The following is a 23,439-nucleotide window of genomic DNA, read 5'->3' as shown; positions in this document are numbered from 1 at the left end:
TTTTACAATGACCTTGGATTTCCGGCCTTCGTTTCCTCCATCCTTCTTAAATATTCATCGGGCAAGCCTGTGTTTGCGTTTTGGAGAAATGCAACCTCATCATGTGCTAATAATGAGGCCCGTGGATACAAATCCCACAGCTGAGGATGGCTGGCTTGACCACGCCATCTAGTGGCTATGCTGCTCTAACTAAAATGATTTTATAATAATGTAGTTACAGTATACAGCATAAAATTACTTTTGGATAGTACAAAATTATCTTTGTAAAGAAATATTGCTATGCAAGAAAAAAAAGTGCTTCACATTCTCAGTCCCTGTAGTAGTAGTAGTAAATGGATGAATAATAATAATAATAATAATAATAATGATACGCACCTCTCTGAGCACTCAAGGTCACTTGACAAAATGAGTTACTCAAATTATGGATAATTCCAAACATCCGGGCATTTCTAATATTTCTGTAATGCAACACGTCCTTTGCACGGTGAAAACACCAGAATACAGACCAGGTAGATTGTTATAGTAATCAAATGACATTTCATCACATTTTGAAATCAAAATAATCCTCATAGATGAAATTGCAACGATCCAAAGTCCAATGTTTATTTTTAATGAGCAGAGAGCGTCCTTTCACTGCCATTCTTGAAAACACAACAAATATTTAAAAATAAAAAATCTTGGGGGTCGGGGTTAATGCAGTCACCGATTTGCTAAATTATCTGGGATGTGTGATTTTTTTTAATTTATTTTATTTAACGCAGTTATCCGATTTGCTGATGATTTGCTGTATTGCAAGCAAGAAGGCTTTTAGTTTTTGGTTGTTGTTTTTTTAACAGTACGCAACAGTTTTTTGTATGTTGGTTTGTTGTTTTTAACAGTACACAACAGCGTGCATCTCTTGAATGGGAACCACAGCGTCTCGTCTCTGATTGGTCAGACCGGATCAGCTGATTGTAGCGCACCACTATCAACAGCAGCAGTTGGCGTATATGCTCAAGGCACTGCAGCTGTATTATTTCTCAACATGTTTCCCCTCTAACGGCGTACCTCATTAAAGCGACGTTTTGGGGGTTGCCGTTCGCGTTCGCAAGTGAAACCTCTCGGTTCGTGTTCGCCTTGTCAACATGTCTACGCCGGTACAGGACAGAAGCTGCAGTCATCTCAATAAGTTCGTGAAACTGTCCTGGAGGCCCTCGAGTAGAGATTCAGGTGTGTAAACTAAACAAATGCAAATCTGAACTGGCACGGCCGCTTTCGACGCCTTTATTATTATGATCATTACCTGTTTTGATACAACACGGTGCATGTTTATGTTCTATTTATGTGTGCTTTTCTTGTATACAACATGCACTCATGCTAAGGCTAGCAACGTTTCCCAGTTACACTAAAGCAAACCAGGTAGTCGCTGTATTGTTGATAATCTCCAAACTGGTAACACGACACTTCAAATTCAGGGATCTAGAAGACGAACGACTTGCACTGGTGCGCCCAACTTTTTTTTTCTTGGTCGCACGAGCACAAAAGTTAGGTGCACCAGATTTCTCGACCGCATCACAATCAACATCACAATAGCATTTTTTACAGGTTTAATTCATCTCATTTTTAAAACAGACAAACAAAAGAACATGTATGTATTTTAGTCCTTAGTATTATGTTGACTGGTAAACTATTACAATCTGGTCAACAAACATTTTATGTACAATTCCACTGCAATGCAGTAACGAAACAGTAAACATATTGACACCGGTAAGGCTGAGCGATATGGCTGAAATGTATTTCACAATCAATTATTTTTTATTTCCTTTGTAGAGCAGTTTTGCAAATCAATGACTTCTTTTAGAAACATCCATCCATTTTCTTAACTGCTTGTCCTCACAAGGGTCGCTGGAGCCTATCCCAGCTGGCTTCGGGCAGTAGGCGGGGTACACCCTGAACTGGTTGCCAGCCAATTATGGACAATTTGGAGTGTTCAATTAGCCTGCCATGCATATCTTTTGGATGTGGGAGGAAACCCACGCAAGCACGGGGAGAACATGCAAACTCCACCCAGGCAGGCCGTAGCTCGGACTCAATCTCATGTCCTCTGCACTGGGAGAAACAACAGTCTTATTTTGTAGACCATTTTGTTCCTAAGGACCTGAAGCAAGGGCTTTACTAAATACAAATGTGTCAATACCGCATAACAAATGAACAATTGTTTTTCTTTTTTATGTGATCAAACGTTATTATTTATTAAATCAACATTGTATATAGTAGCAGACTGTATTTTCTTGACTAGAGACCGGGGTAAATTGGTAAAAAAATAAAATAACAATTAGATATCCTGACTGTAATGTAATTTTAAGAACATTTATTGTGCAGACCTCATGTCATAAACAAAACTCAGGACTATGTATTGAGAAAACAAATGAATAACATTACAAATGCAGATCACTGAAGCACTAAATGGTGGCGTTAATCATGCAAGGATCATCTTTGTTTAGCGTAGCAATTAGCATGGCTTCTTAGTTTCTTAGGCGCAACTCATAGCCACATGAGTAGCAAGCCGAAGCTGGTTGCATATCTGGACTGAACTAAGTGGGTGTCTGAACGTTTACAGGCTTGAAGATGCGGGCACGCTGGCTCCAGGCTCGACGACTCCTATCCCCCGCCTTCCCCAATTTGCGCATCCCCAACAGGTTTCTGAGAGAAGGTAATTTGTTTGACTTTCCCCGACGTGCTCCAGTCGTGAAGGAGAGTTGCGTTGTAAATGTTCATAGGACCCTGGGTGCCCTCGGCCCGTAGTGGACACCGCTGCGTCGCGGACAGCACCCACCTGTATGTGTTTGGCGGCTACAACCCGGATTTCGAGGAGGCGGGCGGGGCAGAAAACGAAGCCTTTCCTCTCTTCAGGGAGTTGTGGAGTTTTCATTTCGCCACCACCACCTGGCAACGCGTTCAAACGGAGGGCTACATCCCCACCGAGCTCGCTTCCATGTCAAGTAAGGGCTGTTAAGAACTTCGTTGCAGTTGTTGTGAGATGGCCAATTGTTCCCACGCTGCATTGGATGGAGCGCACATTTTTATAAAAGGGGTCCTGAGATTCGCACTATTGAGGTTTAATTTAACAATGTATTTAATATTCATTATTGTCGTAAAAACGCGTCTAAATTTGAAACAAGCCGATGGTTTGACATTTGCTTGAATATACAACGTACCTTACCATAACCCATTAAGGCCTAAAGCGCCTGGCAAAAACATGCCTCTAAAACCTAAGGGTGACTTTTGAGTCACCCCCAAAAACCTTAAGTTTTCCTGGAAATTCAATAATATAAAAAATTGATATCAATTATTTTATTTTATTCTGATGCATTATGTTTCTATCTGCTTTAGGAGATAGAAACTTAATTCCCAAAACATTTTAGAGCTTACACCTGTGGGCGCTCACACACACACACACACACACACACACACACACACACACACACACACCTAAGTTTATTATTATAAACCTTCAATATATATATTTTTTTAAATCAACAAACAAAAGTCGCATCTGCGGGTGTATAACTCCAAATATATTTACTTTCGTCACTGGAGCGCAGTTGTAATAATCTCGGGGGGGTCGCGGTAATTATTCATCGTCCGTTCCGTTACAAAGCCGTCAAAATTTTCAACATCCTCATCGTCTACAAACATATTTCTTAACGGTATGTCACTGTCGACTCGTTAAACCGATTCGAATTCCTCCCGCGCCTGTCGTCAATCGCGTCATTTATTTCATAACTCCCGCGAATCTGCGTCAACCATAAACGCTCGAATGAAATTCCAGAACATGCTACGAGGCCCACGTCACCCTATCATGCATATTCTGATGCATTTCATCGGCTAAGAGACCCAAAAATTGGTCAAAACGCAACAAAATGACATATCCGCTCTCACGGCTTTAACGGTTAAGTAAGTAATTGCAGGGTGTGCTTCAAAAAACACCGACGGCAGACACATCTGTGTGTACATGCATACTATATAAATCTGATCCATTATTATTAATTTTTAGACATTAGTGAGGAAATGAATAGTAACATAAACAATGTCAAGCGGACTGAGAATGTTGAAGCTTTGAAACTTGATAGTAAATTCAACAATGGAGAAAAACAAACTCGCTTAACTAGTAACAGATTAACAATTTTCCAACCAGTTCAAAAAAAAAAAAAAAACTCTTAACACATCCCACACCACAGGCTTTGGATCATCCCGAGATATGTGACAATTGCCTTTTCTCACTTTTAACTGGACGGTGAGAAACAATGTTGAAAAGTCAGCCTGATTTTCTTGCTAGCATGCTAACACGTGCACCCCGCTTTAGCCGTCTTCCATGGGAACAACCTGCTGGTGTTTGGCGGCACTGGCATTCCGTTTGGCGAAAACAACGGAAACGACGTCCACGTTTGCAACGTCAAGTACAAACAATGGAACCTGCTGGGCTGCAAAGGGACGAGGCCCAACAAGATCTACGGCCAGGTAACTTACGGCTATAGTCGCAAGCGGGTTTTGTTTAGTAAACGGCCCACAAACAAACAGGGTTGCCATTTTTGCAGGCGATGGTCATCATCAATGGCTGCCTGTATGTTTTTGGAGGGACGACGGGCTACTTTTACAGCACCGACCTGCACAGGTTGGACCTGGCTACCAAAGAGTGGAGCCACATCAAGCCCAACAACGCCCCCTTGGATCTACCGGAGGAGAGGTGAGAGACTAAGTGCACATCACAGTTGATTGGAAAGGTGTGACATCATCGCAGTGCTGTTGCATGTGTGACGTTCTAGGTACAGACATGAGCTAGCTCATGATGGACACAGGATTTACGTTCTAGGAGGCGGGACCTCCTGGTCATCCTATCGCCTGGACAAGGTAAGGCTATGCAGGGGGTACCTTGACTTGGGAGTTTAATTTTTTTCATACTAGTGTCAAATCAATTTCCCCCATTGAATTGAACTGAAATGCCAATAATTCGTTCCAGCCCTCCCCCCAAAAAAAACACAGTTTTCAAAATGTGTTTTTAAATAGGCAAAATAGCAACCATACTATTTAAAATATAATAATAATACTTCACTTCAATTGCTCCATTGTTTTTCTTCACTCACATCTGAAGCTTGTAACTTAAATTTTGCCTTGCCTACACCAAGCAATTAAGACCTTGAAAGAACTCGAGTCATCACCGGGTACGCCGTCTATTTAAGCGCCACACCTCAAATAGTCTTCAAAAGAAACAGGTGTTGCCATTAGGTATTTGGTTAGCATTTCCACTGCAGGTGTGTATGCTGGGCGCCAATAGCTGCGTGAGATCCATAAATAATTTGACACCAAAGCAACAAGAGGGAGAATTCAGCAAAGGATAAGAATAAAAAAAAAAGCTTAATTAATCAAATTTACAACAAAGGAAATGGACGACTACATGACATTCAAACAAGGAACAAGAGCAAATTTGAAGAGGCTGGCTCTTAGTTCACATTTCGGCTTGCAACACCAAGCAGAAAAAAAAAGAAAAAAAAATATATATATATATATATATATATATATTTTTTTTTTTTACAGCTTGAAAACTAACTGAAAATCTGTATTTGTGACTTTTTCCAGATTCATGCATATAACCTGGAGACAAATTACTGGGAGGAAATAGTCACGAAACCCCATGGAAAACTAGGTTGGTTCCTTAATGCATTGAATAATATTTTTCCCCCCACAGGTCATATACAGTATTTGTATTTTATATTCTAACCATTGTATAATTGAATATTGATGACAGGGTACCCCGCTGCCCGTCGCTGTCACAGCTGTGTGCAGGTCCGACAAGGTGAGTTCTCCTCCATGGCAACCTTGGCTCAAATGTCATGTCGCCGTCTACATTCTTCCTCATCTCTTCTTCTACTACTTTTTCCCCACTATCTTGTTGTTCTCCCTTACAGAGGTGTTCATATGCGGCGGCTACGATGGTCAAATGATCATGGCAGACCTGTGGAAGCTCCACCTTGGCACCTTTCAGTGGACCAAGTTGCCTGCCATCATGCCGGAGCCTTCCTACTTCCATTGTGCCGCCGTCACGCCTGTGAGTCATTACATCAATACTGTAATAACAAGAAGAAGAAATTCGATCCGTATCACGATTCATAGGTCACAATTCGATTCTATACCAATTAATCCCGATACTAATCTAAAAATGTTATTATTGCGATTTATAAAAAAAAAAAAAAATGTTTTTACTCAAATTTAGAAAATACTAATCAGTGAACTTGTACACTGTAAGATGAAAATGTATTTATTCATCTGAAAATTTAGGCTTGTAACTGAGCCACTTAGCATTTAACGCATTTAACAAACAGGTTGCAGTCAGCAGTCATGTTTGAACAGCACTGAAATAAAATGTTAAGGCTTAATATTCCATTAATATAACATTCTTCCATGCTTAATGTGTGAATCCTAACCCTAAGTAAGACGTTTTGTTGAATATTCCCATAAAAAAAAATTGATGTTTAAAAATCGATTTGGCCGCATATCGAATCGATTCGAGAATTGCGCGCTGTAATATTGCGATATATATATTATTAAAAAAAAAAACCGTAATACTGGTCTAATGTCTTCTTGTTGTAAACTGAGTATAAAAACAATTGGGGTGTCAGGCAATTACAATTTTTAATCGTAATTTATTGCATAACTTCAATAGTTAACTCACAATTAATCACAAATTTTATATCTATTCTAAATGTACAATAAAATATTTTTTTCTAAGTTTTCCTACTCTTGTTAATATAAAAGTGGGAAAAATGTGAGACTAATAGAAATATGGCTACATTTTTTAGTCATTGATACAGTAATTTAATAAATTATAAAATTTAGTTAAAATTAAAAAGGTGTGTAAAACGTATTAAAAAACAAGTGCGATATTGATTTGCGTTGGTCATTTTCTGCCACTAGATGGCATAATTGCATATGTAAGACAGTGACAGCTGAGTGCATTTTTCTTTTTCATATTAAGAGCTATCTAATCTTTAACATGAAGTAACTTGTGAAATTCTGCACATTTTAAAAATTGTAAAATACTATTTGACCCCGACTGTAATTCCCCCAGTACAGGCTAATCGCGCGTTAAAAAAAAAAAATTGCGTTAAAGGAACTTTAAATTAACGCACTAATTTTGACACCCAGAATTTTTTTTTTTTCTTTTAAATCTTCATCTTCTTTTTCCTCAGGCGGGCTGCATGTATGTCCACGGCGGTGTGGTGAACATGTCGGGCAATCGTCGCACAGCTTCGTTGTACAAAGTGTGGCTGGTGGTGCCTGGCCTGCTTGAGCTGGCCTGGGAGAGGCTGCTAAAGACGGTGCCTCACTTAGCTCAGCTGTCCACGCTGCAGCTGCTCAGCCTGGGATTGCCGCACACGCTCATCCAGCGGCTCAAGTAGGTACAATTCCCCACACAGGAGCCGTTCCGTGATTGGCCGGAGACGAGAGTTGCATGGTGATTGCCTTTGGAATTTTAGTCTGTTCCATTTCTTTCAGCATTTTGTGAAGTGTTCTGTTTTAGACATCTGTGTTAAGTCAGCGTGTCTGAACACACTTTACAAGCAATTTTAATTTGGTCAATCGTGTGATATTTTTAATTTTTTTTTATGGCCTCAATACCTGATTTGCATTTTTAAGAGGTAAACAGTGGCGTTTTAAAATGTTTGTGTCAAAATGTTCCACTTGATCGTTTATGTTTCTTGAAAAAACAAAGTGCAAGTGCAGGGAACTGTCTGACAAAAGTAGGAAGTTTTGTTTTTATATGTAATATACAGCTGTGAATATTCAAAGTGAAAATTTGTTTTTTCTCTTTTATTTTATGGCATCACTGTGACTTTCCTAGTGCCTCCTCCATTTTTTTTTAAACACTTGCAGCAGTCTTTTTTTTTTTCTCTCCATCTGGTGCCTTTTGAATGCTCAATTTCCTCTTTATGATCGACGGTGCTGGTTGCGTGCAGGATACACTTCTCAGCTACTAAGTTGTTTTAAATCACTGTGCTGCTGTTTACTCTTGAGTGATGTTTGCTTGTTTTTTTTAATATATATATTTTTTTTTGTTATCTAAATGCTGTTGCCTGAAAGTGTAATATAGAACATTGTATTATTTATTTATTTTTCACTGGTAAAAAGGTACCATTTGAAAAGCACATCTATTTGGTTCGGTCTATTGGTATTGAAAGTTGAATTGTTCACATTGCCACTTTGCGAACATTTGTTAATATGAATATAATATGTCTGCTTCAGTGTTCAAAGTAGGCCTTGCTCGTGTCGGAGATGTTTTTGTGATGTTTGTGATCTCTCCTGCATGTCGGCATGCCACTCTACTTGTACACAAATGTCTACTCGGATGGAGCATTTGATGGTGTAAATTTTTCTAATTCCTGTTGTGCAATAAAAGTCGGCAAGACCATTTTTTTTTTTTTCAAACATTTGTATGGAGTTGGATTGACACATTTTCACAGTCATTTTTTTTTCTATTAAAATATCACATACTATTTTTGACACATTGACGTAAAAACAAATACTGCACATTGTTCAATGAGTTAGCTCTATTAAAAAAAGAAAGGAAAAAAAGAGATACTGTTTAAATCCAAGACAAAACATTTGGCTCTCTTATACAAGCACATCTTAATAAATTCTCCATGATCATTTAATTTATTTAAGTAGTTCAATTCAAAAAGTCCTATTGTGGGGATCTACTCTCAAAACCACAATAAATGCAAATGTGGTTTTTCAAAAATAAGCAATATGTATTATTAATAAGACGCTCATACTGACCCACTTTTTTTTCCTAATCAAATGTTATGAAGACTTAAGACTAAAATAATGCAATAATGTTCAGAGCAAAGATGCAATCGCTTCCTTCATACTAAAGTTCTTTTAAATTCAGGAGTCTTATGATTTAAGAGCGGTTTGTAAGTTTATTGTACAAAAAGATGTTAAATGAATAAAAAGGAGTTGTGTTTCTGTTGCAGTTAAATATTGCAATTTTGATGCAAAAATCTAATTTAAAAATTGGGAAGGAAATGGCATTTGAAAAGTATTTTCCTGTATGTAATCATTAATCAACCTTTATAATTTGGGATGCACGATAATGTTAATTTCAACCGATACCAATAAACCAATAATTTAGAAAGTGCCGATGTCGATACCCGATAAGTAGGTCGATAATTGTTTGCAAAATTAACTTGAATACAAATATACTTTTGAGTCCTACTTTAACGCTAACATGGACGAATACATGTAAACATTGTGTAAAGCACCATGAAGCGGAATTGAATTGATATCTTTGCTTCAAAGAAAAACTCATTTTGAGTTTGCCAAAACAAAACAGTCATGTTTTAAAAATAAAAAATACAATTACCTGGTTTATTTGTGGGATGTCAAATTGGTTGATAATTGCCGATAATTATCGGTGGATTTCTTTATTATCTGGTTTATCTGTTTGACGGCAAATTGGTCGATAATTATCGGCCACCGATATTATCGTGCATCCCTATTTATAATAGGAGTTTCACCTTTTGAGTTGAACTACTGAAATACAGTAAACTTCTACTATTATGTAATTCATTGAGATGCACGTGTAGTAACAGTCATAAGGGTGCTAAATAAACGGGTGATCGGACCTCCCTAGTACTCATGATGAATATGCATCATTGTAAACATCAATAGGAAACATAAAACAAAAGTCCTGTCAGGTTTAGGTTGTAAAACATGGAGTGACATTGGTGAGTATAAGTTCTGTCAATGTCTTTGGTGTATTTGGGGTTGAAAGCAACATTTGCAAATCTGGAGTTGTGGAGTGTAATTCACAGTGCTAACATCCACACAACTTGTAATGTTAGCATCGAGCTATCACGACAAAAAAGACGTCCTGGCTGTTCCACCACTTGATATTACAGAACGCAATCTATCTTGGAGGGGGGTGGGGCTTGACCAGTGACAACAGGGGTTCATTTAGTTGTCCAATTATTATATAGACAGCAAAAAGTTTGGGATATTAGGGTTTTGGGGTGACATTTCAGAATGAACCTAAAATGCACTGCAACCATCAAAAGTTTATAGAAGGTTAAATTAAATTAATCTGTAACTGTTATCAAGTATTTAAGGTTCATCTAGCCCAATTTTTTTTTTGGGGGGGGGTGAGAAGTGTGGTGTTGTTTTGCTTTAGGTCCTCCAAGTCAGCACCCTGCTGGCGATGGAGCAAAGTAATAGAGAGCCAATAGGATCAGATAGACAACTACCAGAGCTGTACCTGCATTTAAAAAAATAGAAGGCAAAAAGGGGGGAGGGGGGGAGGATATTGGATTTTTGAATGCAAGAGCATAAACCAAACAATTTTCCATATTTCATACACACACAGTATATTCACCCACTACCAAAACTAGCACGTCTAAAAATCAAATTTGCCCACCCCTTCTCTATAGTATTGTATATTACTCATATGACGGATTACTTTTGTACTTGCACAACAGCAAGCTGCACTTAAATACTTACCTTGAAAATAATCCGACTTGCCATCCATGAAGATGTAGTTGACGAGAATCACGCTGAAGATGCTGGTCCAAAGGTGCAGGTCGCTGAACAAGAGTACGAAGCCCACATCCTGTTCAAAGCAGCAATGGGTTTAATTTCAACCCAATGAGTGAATGCTTCACTGCACAATGAGAAGACCTTACGTAAAAGGTGTTGAACAAGACGAGGATTGGAATCTGAAGCATGCAGACCTGCACAGCGATACAGCTTCCCACTTCTAAACTGAAGGCAAAAAAAAAAAAACCATGAACAAAATGCCAAAAATCACATTTTAAAAGGATTCTTTTTATGAGGGTACCTGAGACTTATGTTATTCTGAAGTGCGAACTGGATACCGTTGACAATCTCGGGGATCTCAGGAACCATGGCCAGAATTGTTACTCCGATAAAATACTGGAAAAGAAAAACAATAAAAACACATACACCCAGGATTGCGAAGATTCCATAAAAAAAAGCAAGCGAGCTAGCACGCCAATCTGCAGTGGTGGGATTAACCAAGTGCAAATATTTTGTTTGTATTAATGATAATGCGTTAACTAATTAATTAATCACAAAAAATGATCGCATTAATCATGTATTAACGCAGATTAATCACACTATTAATTTCTATTTTTATTTTGACCGCAGATTTAGCTGACAGCGAATGGTTACAATAAAATTAGCACAGGTTTTGTTTGAGCAATAAACATAACTACATGCATTAAAGTAAAGCATTTAATAAATGTTTGCGTATGACTTTCAGAATATTTGTTCATGTCAAACTATTATTGGGGTCATTTTTTTTTTAATTATGCAAGTAATTAACTGATGAGGATGAGCGTTTGCAGTAGATATAATTTTTTTAAAGACGTCCTCATAACATTAAATGTCAAAAAAAATGAACACATAACAGGTGCTCTTTAAATTTGGCGGGTCAATTTTTTTTTCATAAAATAGCCTTTTTAATTAAGCGATTAATTGTGATGAATCAAAATTCTAAGATTAATCTGATTAAAAAATGTAATCGTTTTACAGCTCTACTTCGTAATGAAGTAGAATTTTAAGGTATCTATATTTTTACTTGAGCATTTATCTGACTTTTTACTTTTACTCCGTACATTCTGACAAAGATCTGTACATCCGACTACTTTGTCAAAATGGGCTTCTTACTATTTTCAACCTCCCCAAATGACAAACAAGAACTAAAAACACATTTAACGATTGATTGATGGAAATCTTGGGAACATTAAAGTGGAAAAAAAAACACAAAAAAAAACAGACAGCAGTGACGTGGAGGAATGTGAATCACAGCCCGACCAATATTGACTTTTTTGAAGCCATGGTCGATTCTGAAGATATTTGTTATAATAAAGTAGCGATGACCGATTAATCGCCCGATTAATTTATAAACCGTATAGTGAATGAAATATCAGATTTTTTGGGGTCCCTTAATGCTTACAACATTAAAGATATGAATTACAGGCAAAACAGTTTATAACTAATTAAATTGTCCGGTCAATTAATCTGTCCTGCCCTTTTACTTAGGACAGAGTGTGAGTACTTTTGCAATATGCACCAACCTGGGAGATTTTCGGCTGATTGAGGATGGGCTGGATGTGTTGGGTGGCCAGGTCGGCACAAGCAGACGTGAGCACGGTGGCCATGATGAGGATGAGTAGAGATCTCCATCGGGACCAGTGAACCACAGCGCCACCATGCTGGTGGAGGCCGCTTTCTGTTCACAAAACACCTGGTGAATTAGCGCCAATTAGCACGGTGGTGTCCAAGCTACGGCCCTGGGCCCATTTGCGGCCCGACATCCATTTTCCAGTGGCCCGCGACATATGCTAAAAAATATATACTACCATTTGCTCCAAAAAACGTATAAATATGTTCTATTTAAAATGTTTTATGTGTCCCAAAGACGTATTTATACATTTTTTAAATATATATATTTTTTTACGCTAAAGCATACAAACGGTTTGGGTGTAGCCTCTCAACAGCAAAGAACGATTGAAGAAATGGTAGTTATTACACAAACAGCCAGCAGGTGGCAGCAGCGCAAAAGAGATGAACCAAGGCCATGTTGAAAAAAAATCTCTTTTACTCACATTTCTGAAAAGATTTGTGAATAATGATGAAACGTAGCTATATTCTAATGCTAATTGCTGCAAACAGATAGAAATATACTTTTTTTTCCCAATGAAAGAAGAGACTCTTATCTTTCTTTTGGTAGGTTCCATGTTTTTATAGCAATAGTACACAATATTCTGTGGGCGTGGCAAAATCAGTCAAAATCCAGTAAAATAGCCGGGAGTGAAGGGGATTGCTTTAGCGAAAATGGCTGGGAGTGAATGAGTTAAAATAAAATAAAATGCTTGGAGATGATCAAAGTAAGAAGGGTGTCGAAAAAAAATGCCACTACTACAAATAAATTGGTTATATACCGTAACATTTTTCTAGAATTTGTACAAATAATTTATCTGTACAATTTTTTAGGACGTAACACAATTTCCCTTGCGTCCTTCTGATTTTCTGTATGTGTCTCTCAAACGAAAAAGTTTGGACACCCCCTAGCATATTACAATTCAGTCTCACATCGGGCAAACAAAGTCCTACCTTGTCTGTCTCCAACATGAATGTCATAGATGTGGGAGTGTGTCTTGAGCGTGAAAATCAATCCAATGATGTAAGCCACAGGCAAGAGGGCCGAAACTGTGTACACGAGGGGCCTAGAAAACAAAGGTAGACTGTGTACCACCCTGCTGCCATTCAAAAAACGGAATCATAGTTTTGTGTTCACTGAGTAAATAAACTGAGACGAGATCATCATCATTTTTCGCATGAGGATCTGAAGCAAACATTAACCCTGGAGAACCCACGGGGTCAAATTTGGCCCCTATAAATTCTGCTACTCAAATAACAAATACCTTTTTCTTTTTTTTACAAATTTAACTTCAAAAGTCCAGAGTGCCACTTCTGACCCCTGCATGGGACCATCTAGTGGATGAATATTGCACTTACATGAGCCAGAGTGGTGGTGACAAGATGGCTGGCAACATGCTGTTTTGTTGAGCTGGAAATCAATCCAAACAAAACCATCTTCTCAGCAAACCATCAGATGGTAAAATTGTGTTTTTTTTTGTTAATCTATTTCATATCATGTTGCAGAATGCCTAGGAGTATGTTTTATATATATATATATTTTGATAAATTAGTAACTCTGAGCTAGTTTAAAAAAAAAGGGTTAAAATTGAAAAAACACATATTTTGGTGTTCAGTGAACTTATAGCAGTCATTTAATGTATAATTCATAATTTTCCAAAGAAGAAAAGGGTTCTTGGGTTCCCCAGGGTTAAAACAAGAAAACGGTATACAAAATGGAAAACATTTTTTCATGCTTATGGAGAAAAAAATAAAATGTCTTACTCAACATGGTGATGGAACAGTGTGCCATTGTTCTGTTGAATAGAAAAAAGTCACACGGATATCCTTTCCTTCTGTATAACATTATAATCCACTTCCTTTTCGGACGGAGCGCACTCACCACATCATAGTGACAGTTGCGGCAGACGAACGGCCCACTGCTGTTGCTGGTCGTGTTTGTTGACGTGGAGTTGGTGCACGAGTCGCACACAAAGTTCCCATAAGCCTTGGAGAACAGTGTCGGGGCGAACACGCCTGCGGACATGAAAGTGGTAAGGTGGATTACGTCAGATCCCCACTGACTAGAAGTTACCAAATGCACGGCCAACCACTTACCTCCGACAGAGATGAAAAGCAGTGCGGAGCTCACTCCTGTGCAGCGGCTGTTAAATCTTTGCTCTCGGTGTCTCAAACCTCCAATGATCATACAGATGCCCTGGAGGAGGAAATAGTTGCATTGCTACAATAACTTGGAAATGTTGCCACACGTGCGTTTGTTTACACAGTGTGACGCCTCACAGGGATGAAGAGGATGCACCCGAGAAGCGTGCCGGTCAGCGCCGCCTTCACCACCTCCTGCAGGCACGGGTTGGCGGCCCGGTGACCCCTCAGCAGAGCCGTGATGTAAAAAGTCAACTCGGTGATAGAGCCGAAGGTGGCGTTGACGACGGCGCCCACGGCAAAGTTACTCTGGGCCGAGATGCTGCGGAAGAGTGACAAAAGTAGCAACTTGATAATAGTTGTTATCATCAGTGGTTTTCAAAGTGGGGTGAGCCGTAACATGGGCGTCCGCAAAAGTCATTTCCAATTATGTTGTATTGTTTTTTTTTTTAAAAGTACTAAAGGGAGCCTGTTATTCTGTTTTGAGCTTGCTTTCGCACACAGAAAATTTGGGACTCTCTTTTAAAAAAAAAATAAAAAAATCTCGCTTAAAACTGATTCATACGACGGCGTATTAGGGCCATGTATATATATATATTTTTTTTATTTATTTATTTGTTTTCTTTAGAAGGGGGTAATTCTGAGAAAAAAATCGCAAATTTGCCTGTTTTTTCTCTCGCAAATTTGCCACACTGAGTTTTTTTTCTCGGAATATTACCCCTCAACCCACTCTGAAAAAAAATATATACTTGGCCCTAATATAATACGCCATAGTAGATTTTAAACCCCCAAAAATGAGAAAATAGCTTTTTTTGGGGGTGATTGTGAGAGCTTTTATTTTTTATTTTATGTGAATGTTATTTTTTACTCCTCCAAGCTTTAGCTTTGGGCCAATCAAAAACTCTAAAATCATTGTAGTGTATCACATAAATGTGACATCCTGCACAATCGACTTTGTGATAGCCTTCCATTTAGCTCCTTTTTTGTCGAATAGAAAAACACAGTGAAGATGTACATGATTGATGTCTTGCCGTTACAATTATGAAGCTGTTCATTAAGGAAAACTTTCTCACCTGTAGGGCATCACTGGAGCCAAAAGTTTACGAACCCTTAACTTGCATTCACTTGAAGGTCAGGCGAAGTGAGCTCACCTGGCGATGCCCATGCCGATGTAGTACGACAGAGGTATGATGGAGACGGTTGCTATGGCGAACTTGACATCAGAGCTGGCGTACTGGTTTTCCGTGTCTATGTAACCGATTATCAGTGCAATTATGACAAGAGGGAGGAGGTCTGGGAGGAGGGTCAAAGGTCATAGGTGAGCTTAATTTGAAACAATTTAGCAAAAACCATGACAATAATCTGACAAAAAAAAAACGCTCATTGTTTTATATAAGTTGAGAAGTGTTTTTCATATAAAAACGGACAACAATTTAGCAAAAAAAAACATGAAAAAAAATCTGCGGAAAAAAAAACTGAAAAATAAGACAAACCTTGGACAAAAATCAAATGCAAATGCATATATGTGACAAGAAATTAAAAATAGGGTTTTTACACCTAGAAGATCACAAAGCTGACAAAAAATGAAATGAAAAGAACTAACAACCATCTGACAAAAAAATTTAGGCAAAATGCAGTAGCTTGCTGGGCAGTGGAAGACTACGGGGTCAGGCGGCACAAGAAGGCACGCTCATTTTGGGCCGTACTTACTGTTTTAAATACATGGCCTAGAAATGACTTTAATAGAAATAGTCACTGTAATTGATTATATTTGGTACTCTTTTAGCGACGATTAGTGATCAATTACAGCGTGTTCTGACCTGGTTGCAACTTGCTTCTAACCCGAAAAAAATCTAGGGAGCATGTAAATCAAAGTACTACTTTATATAAAACTGAAAGTGAATAAATGAATCCTCACAGCTGTAAAGGATACTGACAGCAAATACATTGATGCCATCGACAGTATACTTGTAGTAGTACCAGTTTGCCGCATGGTAGCAGCACAGCAGCGTCCGGCTCTCGTAGCCTTCACGCTAAAAGCGCAAAAGAAACGAAAAGAAATTAAAATGATATATTTTTAGCAGTGTTAATAAGCACCTGTGTTGTAGAATGGGGGAGAGAAAAAAATATGCTCCCTTGCCTTCCTCTGAAAACTGGCTGACACAGACACTTCCTCTGGAGGCAAGAGAAGGATGACGCCAAGAGTGCGTGCATTCATCTTGGCTACGGGGATGGTGAAGACCAGGATCCAGGAGAAGAGGCAGACCAGAGAGTGGATAATCACCAGAGGGGGGTATCCCAGCAACAGCCACGCATAAGTTGAGAAACGACACTAAAAACGAGAGGTGGGGCTCAGGAAACAGTTCTTGCTAATGTCTACTGGATGAGATGTAACAATACATGACTGTGAGTATAGTTGTATGCTCTTGTGTGTGTTGAAGTAACAATTGTATGATTACTTTAACATTCACGCAAATTTCCATGAGCCTATCTTTGACATTTCCAATTATACAGTACGTTAGCATTAGGCTAGCAGACTTCCATTGGAGGAAATTTGCGTTGATTGGTTCAACATTTTAGTGTTTAAATATTAGAGCTGTCAAACGGTAAATTTTTTAAATCAGATTAATCACGATTAATCGCCTAATAAAAAAGGCTTTTTTTATCAACATTTTTTTCCTGCCAAAATTGAAGAGCACCGGTTATGTGTTAATTCTTTTGACATTTAATGTTATGAGGACGCCTTCAACATCTTTCACTGCACACGCTCATCCTCCTCTTTTTTCCTAATCAGTTAATTACTTGCATAATTTAAAATGGGGGAAAAATGACCCCGATAGTTTGCCATGAACAAATACTCTAAATGTGATACTCAAACAATCATTGAATGCTTTACTCTAATGCACGGAATTATGTTTATTGCTCAAGCACAACCTGTGCTACCTTAAACGTAGCCATCCGCTGTCACGCTAGAGGCTAATCTATGGTCAAAATTAATACTGAGATGAATTTACGTTAATTCATAATTAATGCAATACTTTTGTTTTTGATTAATTAAAACGCTTTAACTTTGACAACACTATTAAATATTCAATGTTTAATTCTCTTTTGTTTTATATTGGTTAATTAGAAAGGGGGAACAAAAATCTTTTTTTTATAAATATGGTCTCTTCATATTGGAGTCTAATTGGGGGCTTTATTGCACACTGTGCACCTCACATTGAGAGTATTAGCAACATGATGTCATTACATTGTAGAGGTGTCCCTAATGAAGTGGCAGGTGAATGTTCAGGCACAGTTAGTTAGTGCTACCCAGTAGCCAGGGTGCGCTGGTTGCTCTGAAGCCTCCTCCGGGATGGGACTCTCAGTGGGTGATGGCAGCAGCACCGGCGAGCTGTCCTCGACCCACTCCACAGTGCACTCACAGTCGGGCATTTGCTCACAACATCTGCGAAATGTATGTCCAATCTGTATGAATACATGCCCGACATAGGAAAGTGTCACTATTAGAATATAAATCAATCACTCACAATCATAAGAAGCCAACAAAAAACAGGCATAAGATGTGTGTACTTGTTGAAAAGAACCAGGAATATAAGGGGGAATACTCACGTCTCTTAAACTTTGACTTTCACTTTTCAAGAAAACAAAAAATGCCTTGTTTGCAGAGAGAAAGCCAATAATTTGTCAAATAAATAAATAAATTAATTAATTAAGAAATCATGATAATAGGGATTGACCAATAATACAGATTTGTGAAAAAAAAATATGTAGGCCTAATTGACCAAAATTGGATACACAAGGTTTCCATACGACAGTGACGATATATGATATGTATGTAAATATAATATACTTTGAATATGTAGCTTTGGCTTAATGTAATGTCAAGTAAACGTATGGCTTACTACCTGGTGAACTAACTTGCCAAATGGCCACAGGAAGTAACAGGACAGCTTCCAGCAGAGTTTTCCTGAAGAGGAGGAAAGGGAGAGCGATGAAGAAAGCGTAATAAGAAGCAAAGATGAACTACATTGAACCCCAGTGGTGTCGCGGTTCATCGTTCGCTGTTGTGTTGTCGAGCCATGTGTATTAAAAATAGGGTTGTGTAAAGTTTATTAGAAGGTAATTCCTGTGCCATCAATGCTAATTTCCATAGCTCATCTGTAGCCTTTCACATTATACTGTATGTTAGCATTTAGCTAGCCTAATCATGTGAGGGTCTGGTTGGAATTCCCAGTGATAAATGGGGGTTCAACGTACTCCTACAGTAATCGTAATTAATGACCCACCTACCGTAGGGTGCACCGATGACAGTGAGGAACATTACGATGCCCACCAGCAGGTACATCAGGGAGAGCCACCAACCAAATAGAAACACATACGCCACATTTCCACATGTGAGGAGATGGCCTGCCAACAGAACAAAAAAAAAAATTGTATATTATTAGTAAAATACACCATTTTATTTTATTTTAATAATAATAATTTAATGTATATTTTTTAAATGAATTATCATTTTTGGGGGGGGGGGGGATATATATATATAGGAAAAAGATCATCTTTAAAAAACAATTCAGTCCAAGGCTCATCAAAATCACTGTCAGCTGAAAAGTAAATTTGGTTTTGCGTAAAGGGGACATGTTTCAGAAAACTGACTTCTAATTGTTTATACGCAAATAGTTGGGTCTCTTGACTGCCCATCGAATCTCAAATTCAACAACCAGGTAACTCTTGTGTAATCTGTCTATTTCTGACAATATATTTGTGAATGAACAATTCTAAATCATCTCATTTACATAACAACATCCACAGTGAGTTTCTCCACTGATAAATTGGGAATTTGTATAATTTATTTTTACATTTTCCAATTTTTTAATGGCATAAACTAATAAAACATGCTCAGTGGGCAATATAAAGAACGCCGTGGGTTGCGCACTTCAAAATGAAAGTTGATAATACTGTAGATTTTGCATGTAACCTTTGTGTAGGCATTGTATTGTCATCATGCCTTTTTGGTAATATTAGACTGAAGAGATCAACACAAGAGTCCAAAAGTGTACCTGGACCAGTATGTGGCTTTATGACGTTCAGTTCTGAGTAGAGCTCTTTCACCACTTCAGACCTGTCTTCAAAGGGACGTTCTGTCACGTGGCTCTTCCATTTTCGAAAGCCAAACTGAAACACATTCCGCGCACATACACTTTTCAAAAGTGTGTAGTGTGTCACTTGATTTATGATTCAACCACCTGTTGTCAATTTTGCTCCTCAGCTCCTTGTTCGAAAACAGCAAGTGGTAAGTAACAGTGCCCAAACTTATGACTTTTTCATTTTATAAGCTGTCACTTCAATTTTTTTATATGAGTATTGTATGGAGGTGTGTCACAAAATTTCCTTGACATTGTAAAAAAAAAAATATATATATATATATATATATATATATATATATATATATTTTTTATTTTTTATTTTTTTCTAACTCATACATTTTTTTGAATAAGTATTGTAAACAAAAAAATTAGTAAATAAATAAATATATAAATAAAAAACATCTGAAATATCCTGGAAAGTTTCTGTCACACCTGGTAGATACAAATGAGTGCTGCTCACTGTTGTCATTCAATTCACTTCATACCCTGTAGTTGTTGACCAGCTTGTTGGCTTCCACTTTGTTCTCGGCTCTGATGGTCCTTATGCTTTGAATCTCCTCCCAGCTATCCTCATAAGACTGATGACTTGGATCTGGAGAGTTGATGAAAAATAATCCAATACATATAAATATAATAAATACAATGTTTTCTCAGATAATCTGTAATGATTGCAAACATAAACATTGCCAGTACTCACAAGCATGTGTTGACAGGTATTTTGTAGCAAACTGGGCGGGACATATTGGCTGGTGTGCAGCTGCAGAGCAACACTCTGCTGCGTGACATTGTGGACCTCGCAAAGGGCACTCATGAACATGTCCTTCATGCTCAGCTTCCTGGTCATCTTGTTGTTGTTGTTCCTGTGGAGGATCTGCAACACACAGCACATGTACTCATTAGGGTCACTGGTGAACTGGATCATATACAAGCTGACTTCAAACACATGACATCTTGACATGTGAAGCAAACGTGCTATTTTTTTGTATGTGCGTGAGTATGTGAGTGTGCTCATTAATTCACCTAAAACCTATTAAAAATCCCATACCGTTCACCTAAACCGAATACTTCAGAATCCAGCTAGAGTCGTGAGGTTTGTTAGGAGACCCGAGGAAGGATCAAAGAATAGAAAGAAAAGTGAAATCCAGCAGCGACCAGACATCACCTACTACCCACCGGGTTACCAACCAGAATCTTTCACCAACCCCAGAAACATCTAAATTCCAACAAATCAGGGAGACCTCAAGAGACCAAAGGAAAGACTGAGGAAAGGAAGGAAGGATAGATGAAGCAGAGTGAGATCCACAGACATCAGCCAAACTGGTATATCCCAAGTAGATAGTCTTGTTGCTTTAGTCAGGATTACGCTAAAATATGAAGTATATTAACTGTAAGTTCAAGTAAGACAAAATTCAATTCAATATTCTTCGGCTATTCCCATAAATTCCTGAAAATTCTAAGAACTTTGTAACCCTAATAACAAAGGATTTTATCACATGATAATCTAATGATTAAAAAAAAACACACCAGTTACCCCTTACTGAACTAACTAACTTATCATCATTCATCTCGCTAACAGGCAAATGAAGGAGTGTGACTTCAATAAAGGCCATTCATCTAAATGGGAGTAATTCAATGGCACTGTGTCAACTGATACAAAACGTGCTGCTTTCACGAGAGGATTTTGCACAACCCTCGTGACTTCCCCCTTTCAATATTTCTCAAAAAACTCTTCTCACTTCCCCCTTTTGAATTTCATCTGCAGCAGGGTAGGCCTATAGAAGTGCTGATTTTCACCATTTTATTGCAGATTTTTTGAGGGTTTTGACAGTACACTTACTGCATGCAATGTGTAATGTGGGAAAGGAGAGCCACAGTTGATAATTGATACACTTTTCAGCCATTTACTGAAATCCACGAGAACAGTTAAACACAAGAACACAATGAGCACACTCGCATAGAAGTTGCCCAGACACTCACGTGCAGACTGCTGTTGACTGGGAGTCTGAAAATGATGACAAAAATTTGTGTTTGTGATTGTGACGCCTTGGTCAAATGACATGCAAGGATGGAAGCATTACTTCTAGTAAATAAACCCTCATTCATATGTCATTTGGCAAAGACAGAGTAATCGAGAAAATTAGTTAATTGTATTGAATTAAGATTGAAGCCTTTGTCTTCACTGTGTAGCCTAAACGAAACATTTGCATTGCGGAAATATTAGCATTGTCAATACAGAGATGATGCATATTGGGTTGGTTTATAGCATTAGATAACTCGCTGTAGTGGTAAAAATGATATAGTGTGGTGTGGGAGGGGCGACCAGGGCTGGACTGGCGCAAATAATCAGACCAGTTATTAAGATTTAGATCTGCCGGCCCAGCCCGATAAGCTTGAGCAGCTTTGCCACTGATGTTGATTGGTTCAGTTTTTACTCTAAATTTTAAATTGATTAATTGGCTGCTCCCTCTAAATTGTGGGCTGGTCTCTTGGGGTAAAATGAAGGGGTGGGGGGGGCATCTGCCCTAGATGGGCCACCTGGCATACACCTTAGATGGCCAGTCCAGCCCTGGGGGCGACTCATCCTGAAAGCCAAATTAAGTGCGTCACTGGGCGCAATTTTGGTCATGCCCAAAAATGACCGAAACAGAAAAAATAAATGGTTTAAACGCTGTCTCCACAATTCAGTAGAGTACTACAGAATTCTCAGTCTTTACACACTCCGAAACTATTTTTTTTAATTCACTTTACACAGTCTTTCAATTAAGCCGTCAACCCATAGTGTAAATTTACCATGCACGTTACACCTGCGTTACTCAACATTGCCGGTTTGCCATAGGCATACTGTAAAGTAGTGGAGTATTCGTCGTGTACGAGTACGGTTTGTGTTGCCAGATAACTTACTTTGTAGCTCACCTTTAGAGTGTTCAGCCGGCCTCTTCCTCCTCCGGCTATTCGCGTCTGAGCCTTGCGGAGAACAGCGAGACATCCTGGGCTGCGGAGAGAAACAAGCACAGCAACCGTCAGCCGAGCCGCTCCAGTCCTCTCCAGCGCAAGCGGATTGACTGCGAGTGAGCAAGTGGAATTGTGGGAAATGTAGGCAACCAATAGTTCTCTACTTTTAAAGGGAAAGCTCTCAAATATCGGTAGCATGCACAGTGGGATGGATTTTATTGTATTTGTTTTTTAAGTCCAAAGGGTACGGAGCTTGACCGATACGTAGACGTACTGACAAAATTTAGAAATATATTTACGAATATGAATACAATGCTGGAAGAGCCTGGAGCAACACACATTTCTGACGGGGCTGTAACACCCCCTAGCCACGGCGTAGCGCCATCCCTGTCTGGTCCTGATTGGTTTAACGGTGAAATGAGACACACCCTCCCGCCTGAATTGTTGCAGCCGAACACCTTACAGTAATTGATCATTTATTGACTGTGAATGAGAAGACGTGAAAATCTTGAAACAATACTCTTTTCATATATCAAAAAATGTGACCAAAGTTAATTGTAACAAGACATTACACTTAAAAATAATTAAAATACTAATTTTAAATAGTTTTGTTGGGGATAGCTAGATAGATAGCTAGATAGATAGCTTGATAGATAGATAGATAGATAGATAGATAGATAGATAGATAGATAGATAGATAGATAGATAGATAGATAGATAGATAGATATAAATACATGTCAAGAAGTGGCAGCTATAATTGTCACAGGCTGAGATAAAGCAAATTGTAAAGTACTGAATACCAAGTGAGCCCCACCTTGGTCCAGGTCACATTGCAGATGCAGCTCAATTACAGATTGAATAAGTGTGAATATAATCTGCAGCAGCGCAGAACTTGAATAAGTATATTGTAAATCGTATAATTTTTCTATTCCAAGTAAGTGATTAACATGCCCCCTGTTATGCTTTGCGTGAGTGTCATCT

At 38.5% G+C, this 23,439-nt stretch overlaps 2 protein-coding genes across 5 annotated transcripts; one reads left to right on the top strand and one right to left on the bottom strand.

Annotated features, from left to right (window-relative positions):
* The first annotated feature begins 969 nt into the window (after nucleotides 1-969).
* Nucleotides 970-8,446, top strand: LOC144053648 (kelch domain-containing protein 10-like). Of its 2 annotated transcripts, XM_077568316.1 has the most exons (10): nucleotides 970-1,209; nucleotides 2,600-2,692; nucleotides 2,760-2,981; nucleotides 4,346-4,500; nucleotides 4,578-4,726; nucleotides 4,806-4,890; nucleotides 5,617-5,683; nucleotides 5,786-5,833; nucleotides 5,946-6,085; nucleotides 7,227-8,446. In XM_077568316.1, the coding sequence occupies exons 1-10, from the start codon at nucleotides 1,125-1,127 to the stop codon at nucleotides 7,434-7,436; spliced, it is 1,254 nt and encodes a 417-aa protein (XP_077424442.1). In that variant the 5' UTR covers nucleotides 970-1,124; the 3' UTR covers nucleotides 7,437-8,446. The 2 variants fall into 2 exon arrangements, with proteins under 2 accessions (XP_077424442.1, XP_077424441.1); XM_077568315.1 differs by having other exon boundaries at nucleotides 5,786-6,085.
* On the bottom strand, nucleotides 5,954-22,591 carry LOC144053647 (uncharacterized). Of its 3 annotated transcripts, none has more exons than XM_077568314.1 (20): nucleotides 22,407-22,591; nucleotides 20,203-20,376; nucleotides 19,991-20,097; nucleotides 19,419-19,533; nucleotides 18,652-18,768; nucleotides 18,267-18,328; nucleotides 17,671-17,826; nucleotides 16,499-16,690; nucleotides 16,292-16,391; nucleotides 15,510-15,651; nucleotides 14,497-14,680; nucleotides 14,314-14,413; nucleotides 14,099-14,232; nucleotides 13,981-14,012; nucleotides 13,171-13,283; nucleotides 12,132-12,286; nucleotides 10,871-10,965; nucleotides 10,716-10,794; nucleotides 10,534-10,642; nucleotides 5,954-6,104 (listed from the first exon to the last, which is right to left on the bottom strand). In XM_077568314.1, exons 1-20 carry the CDS (start codon nucleotides 22,489-22,491, stop codon nucleotides 6,094-6,096), a joined length of 2,262 nt encoding a protein of 753 aa, XP_077424440.1. In that variant the 5' UTR covers nucleotides 22,492-22,591; the 3' UTR covers nucleotides 5,954-6,093. The 3 variants fall into 3 exon arrangements, with proteins under 3 accessions (XP_077424440.1, XP_077424439.1, XP_077424438.1); XM_077568313.1 differs by lacking the exon at nucleotides 5,954-6,104 and adding an exon at nucleotides 8,297-10,291; XM_077568312.1 differs by lacking the exon at nucleotides 5,954-6,104 and adding an exon at nucleotides 8,297-10,291 and having other exon boundaries at nucleotides 10,716-10,789.
* Between the last annotated feature and the right edge of the window lie 848 nt (nucleotides 22,592-23,439).

This window comes from Vanacampus margaritifer, chromosome 6, assembly GCF_051991255.1.
Source record: "Vanacampus margaritifer isolate UIUO_Vmar chromosome 6, RoL_Vmar_1.0, whole genome shotgun sequence".
Taxonomy (NCBI): Eukaryota; Metazoa; Chordata; class Actinopteri; order Syngnathiformes; family Syngnathidae; genus Vanacampus; species Vanacampus margaritifer.
This window is presented reverse-complemented; position numbering and strand designations above follow the sequence as displayed.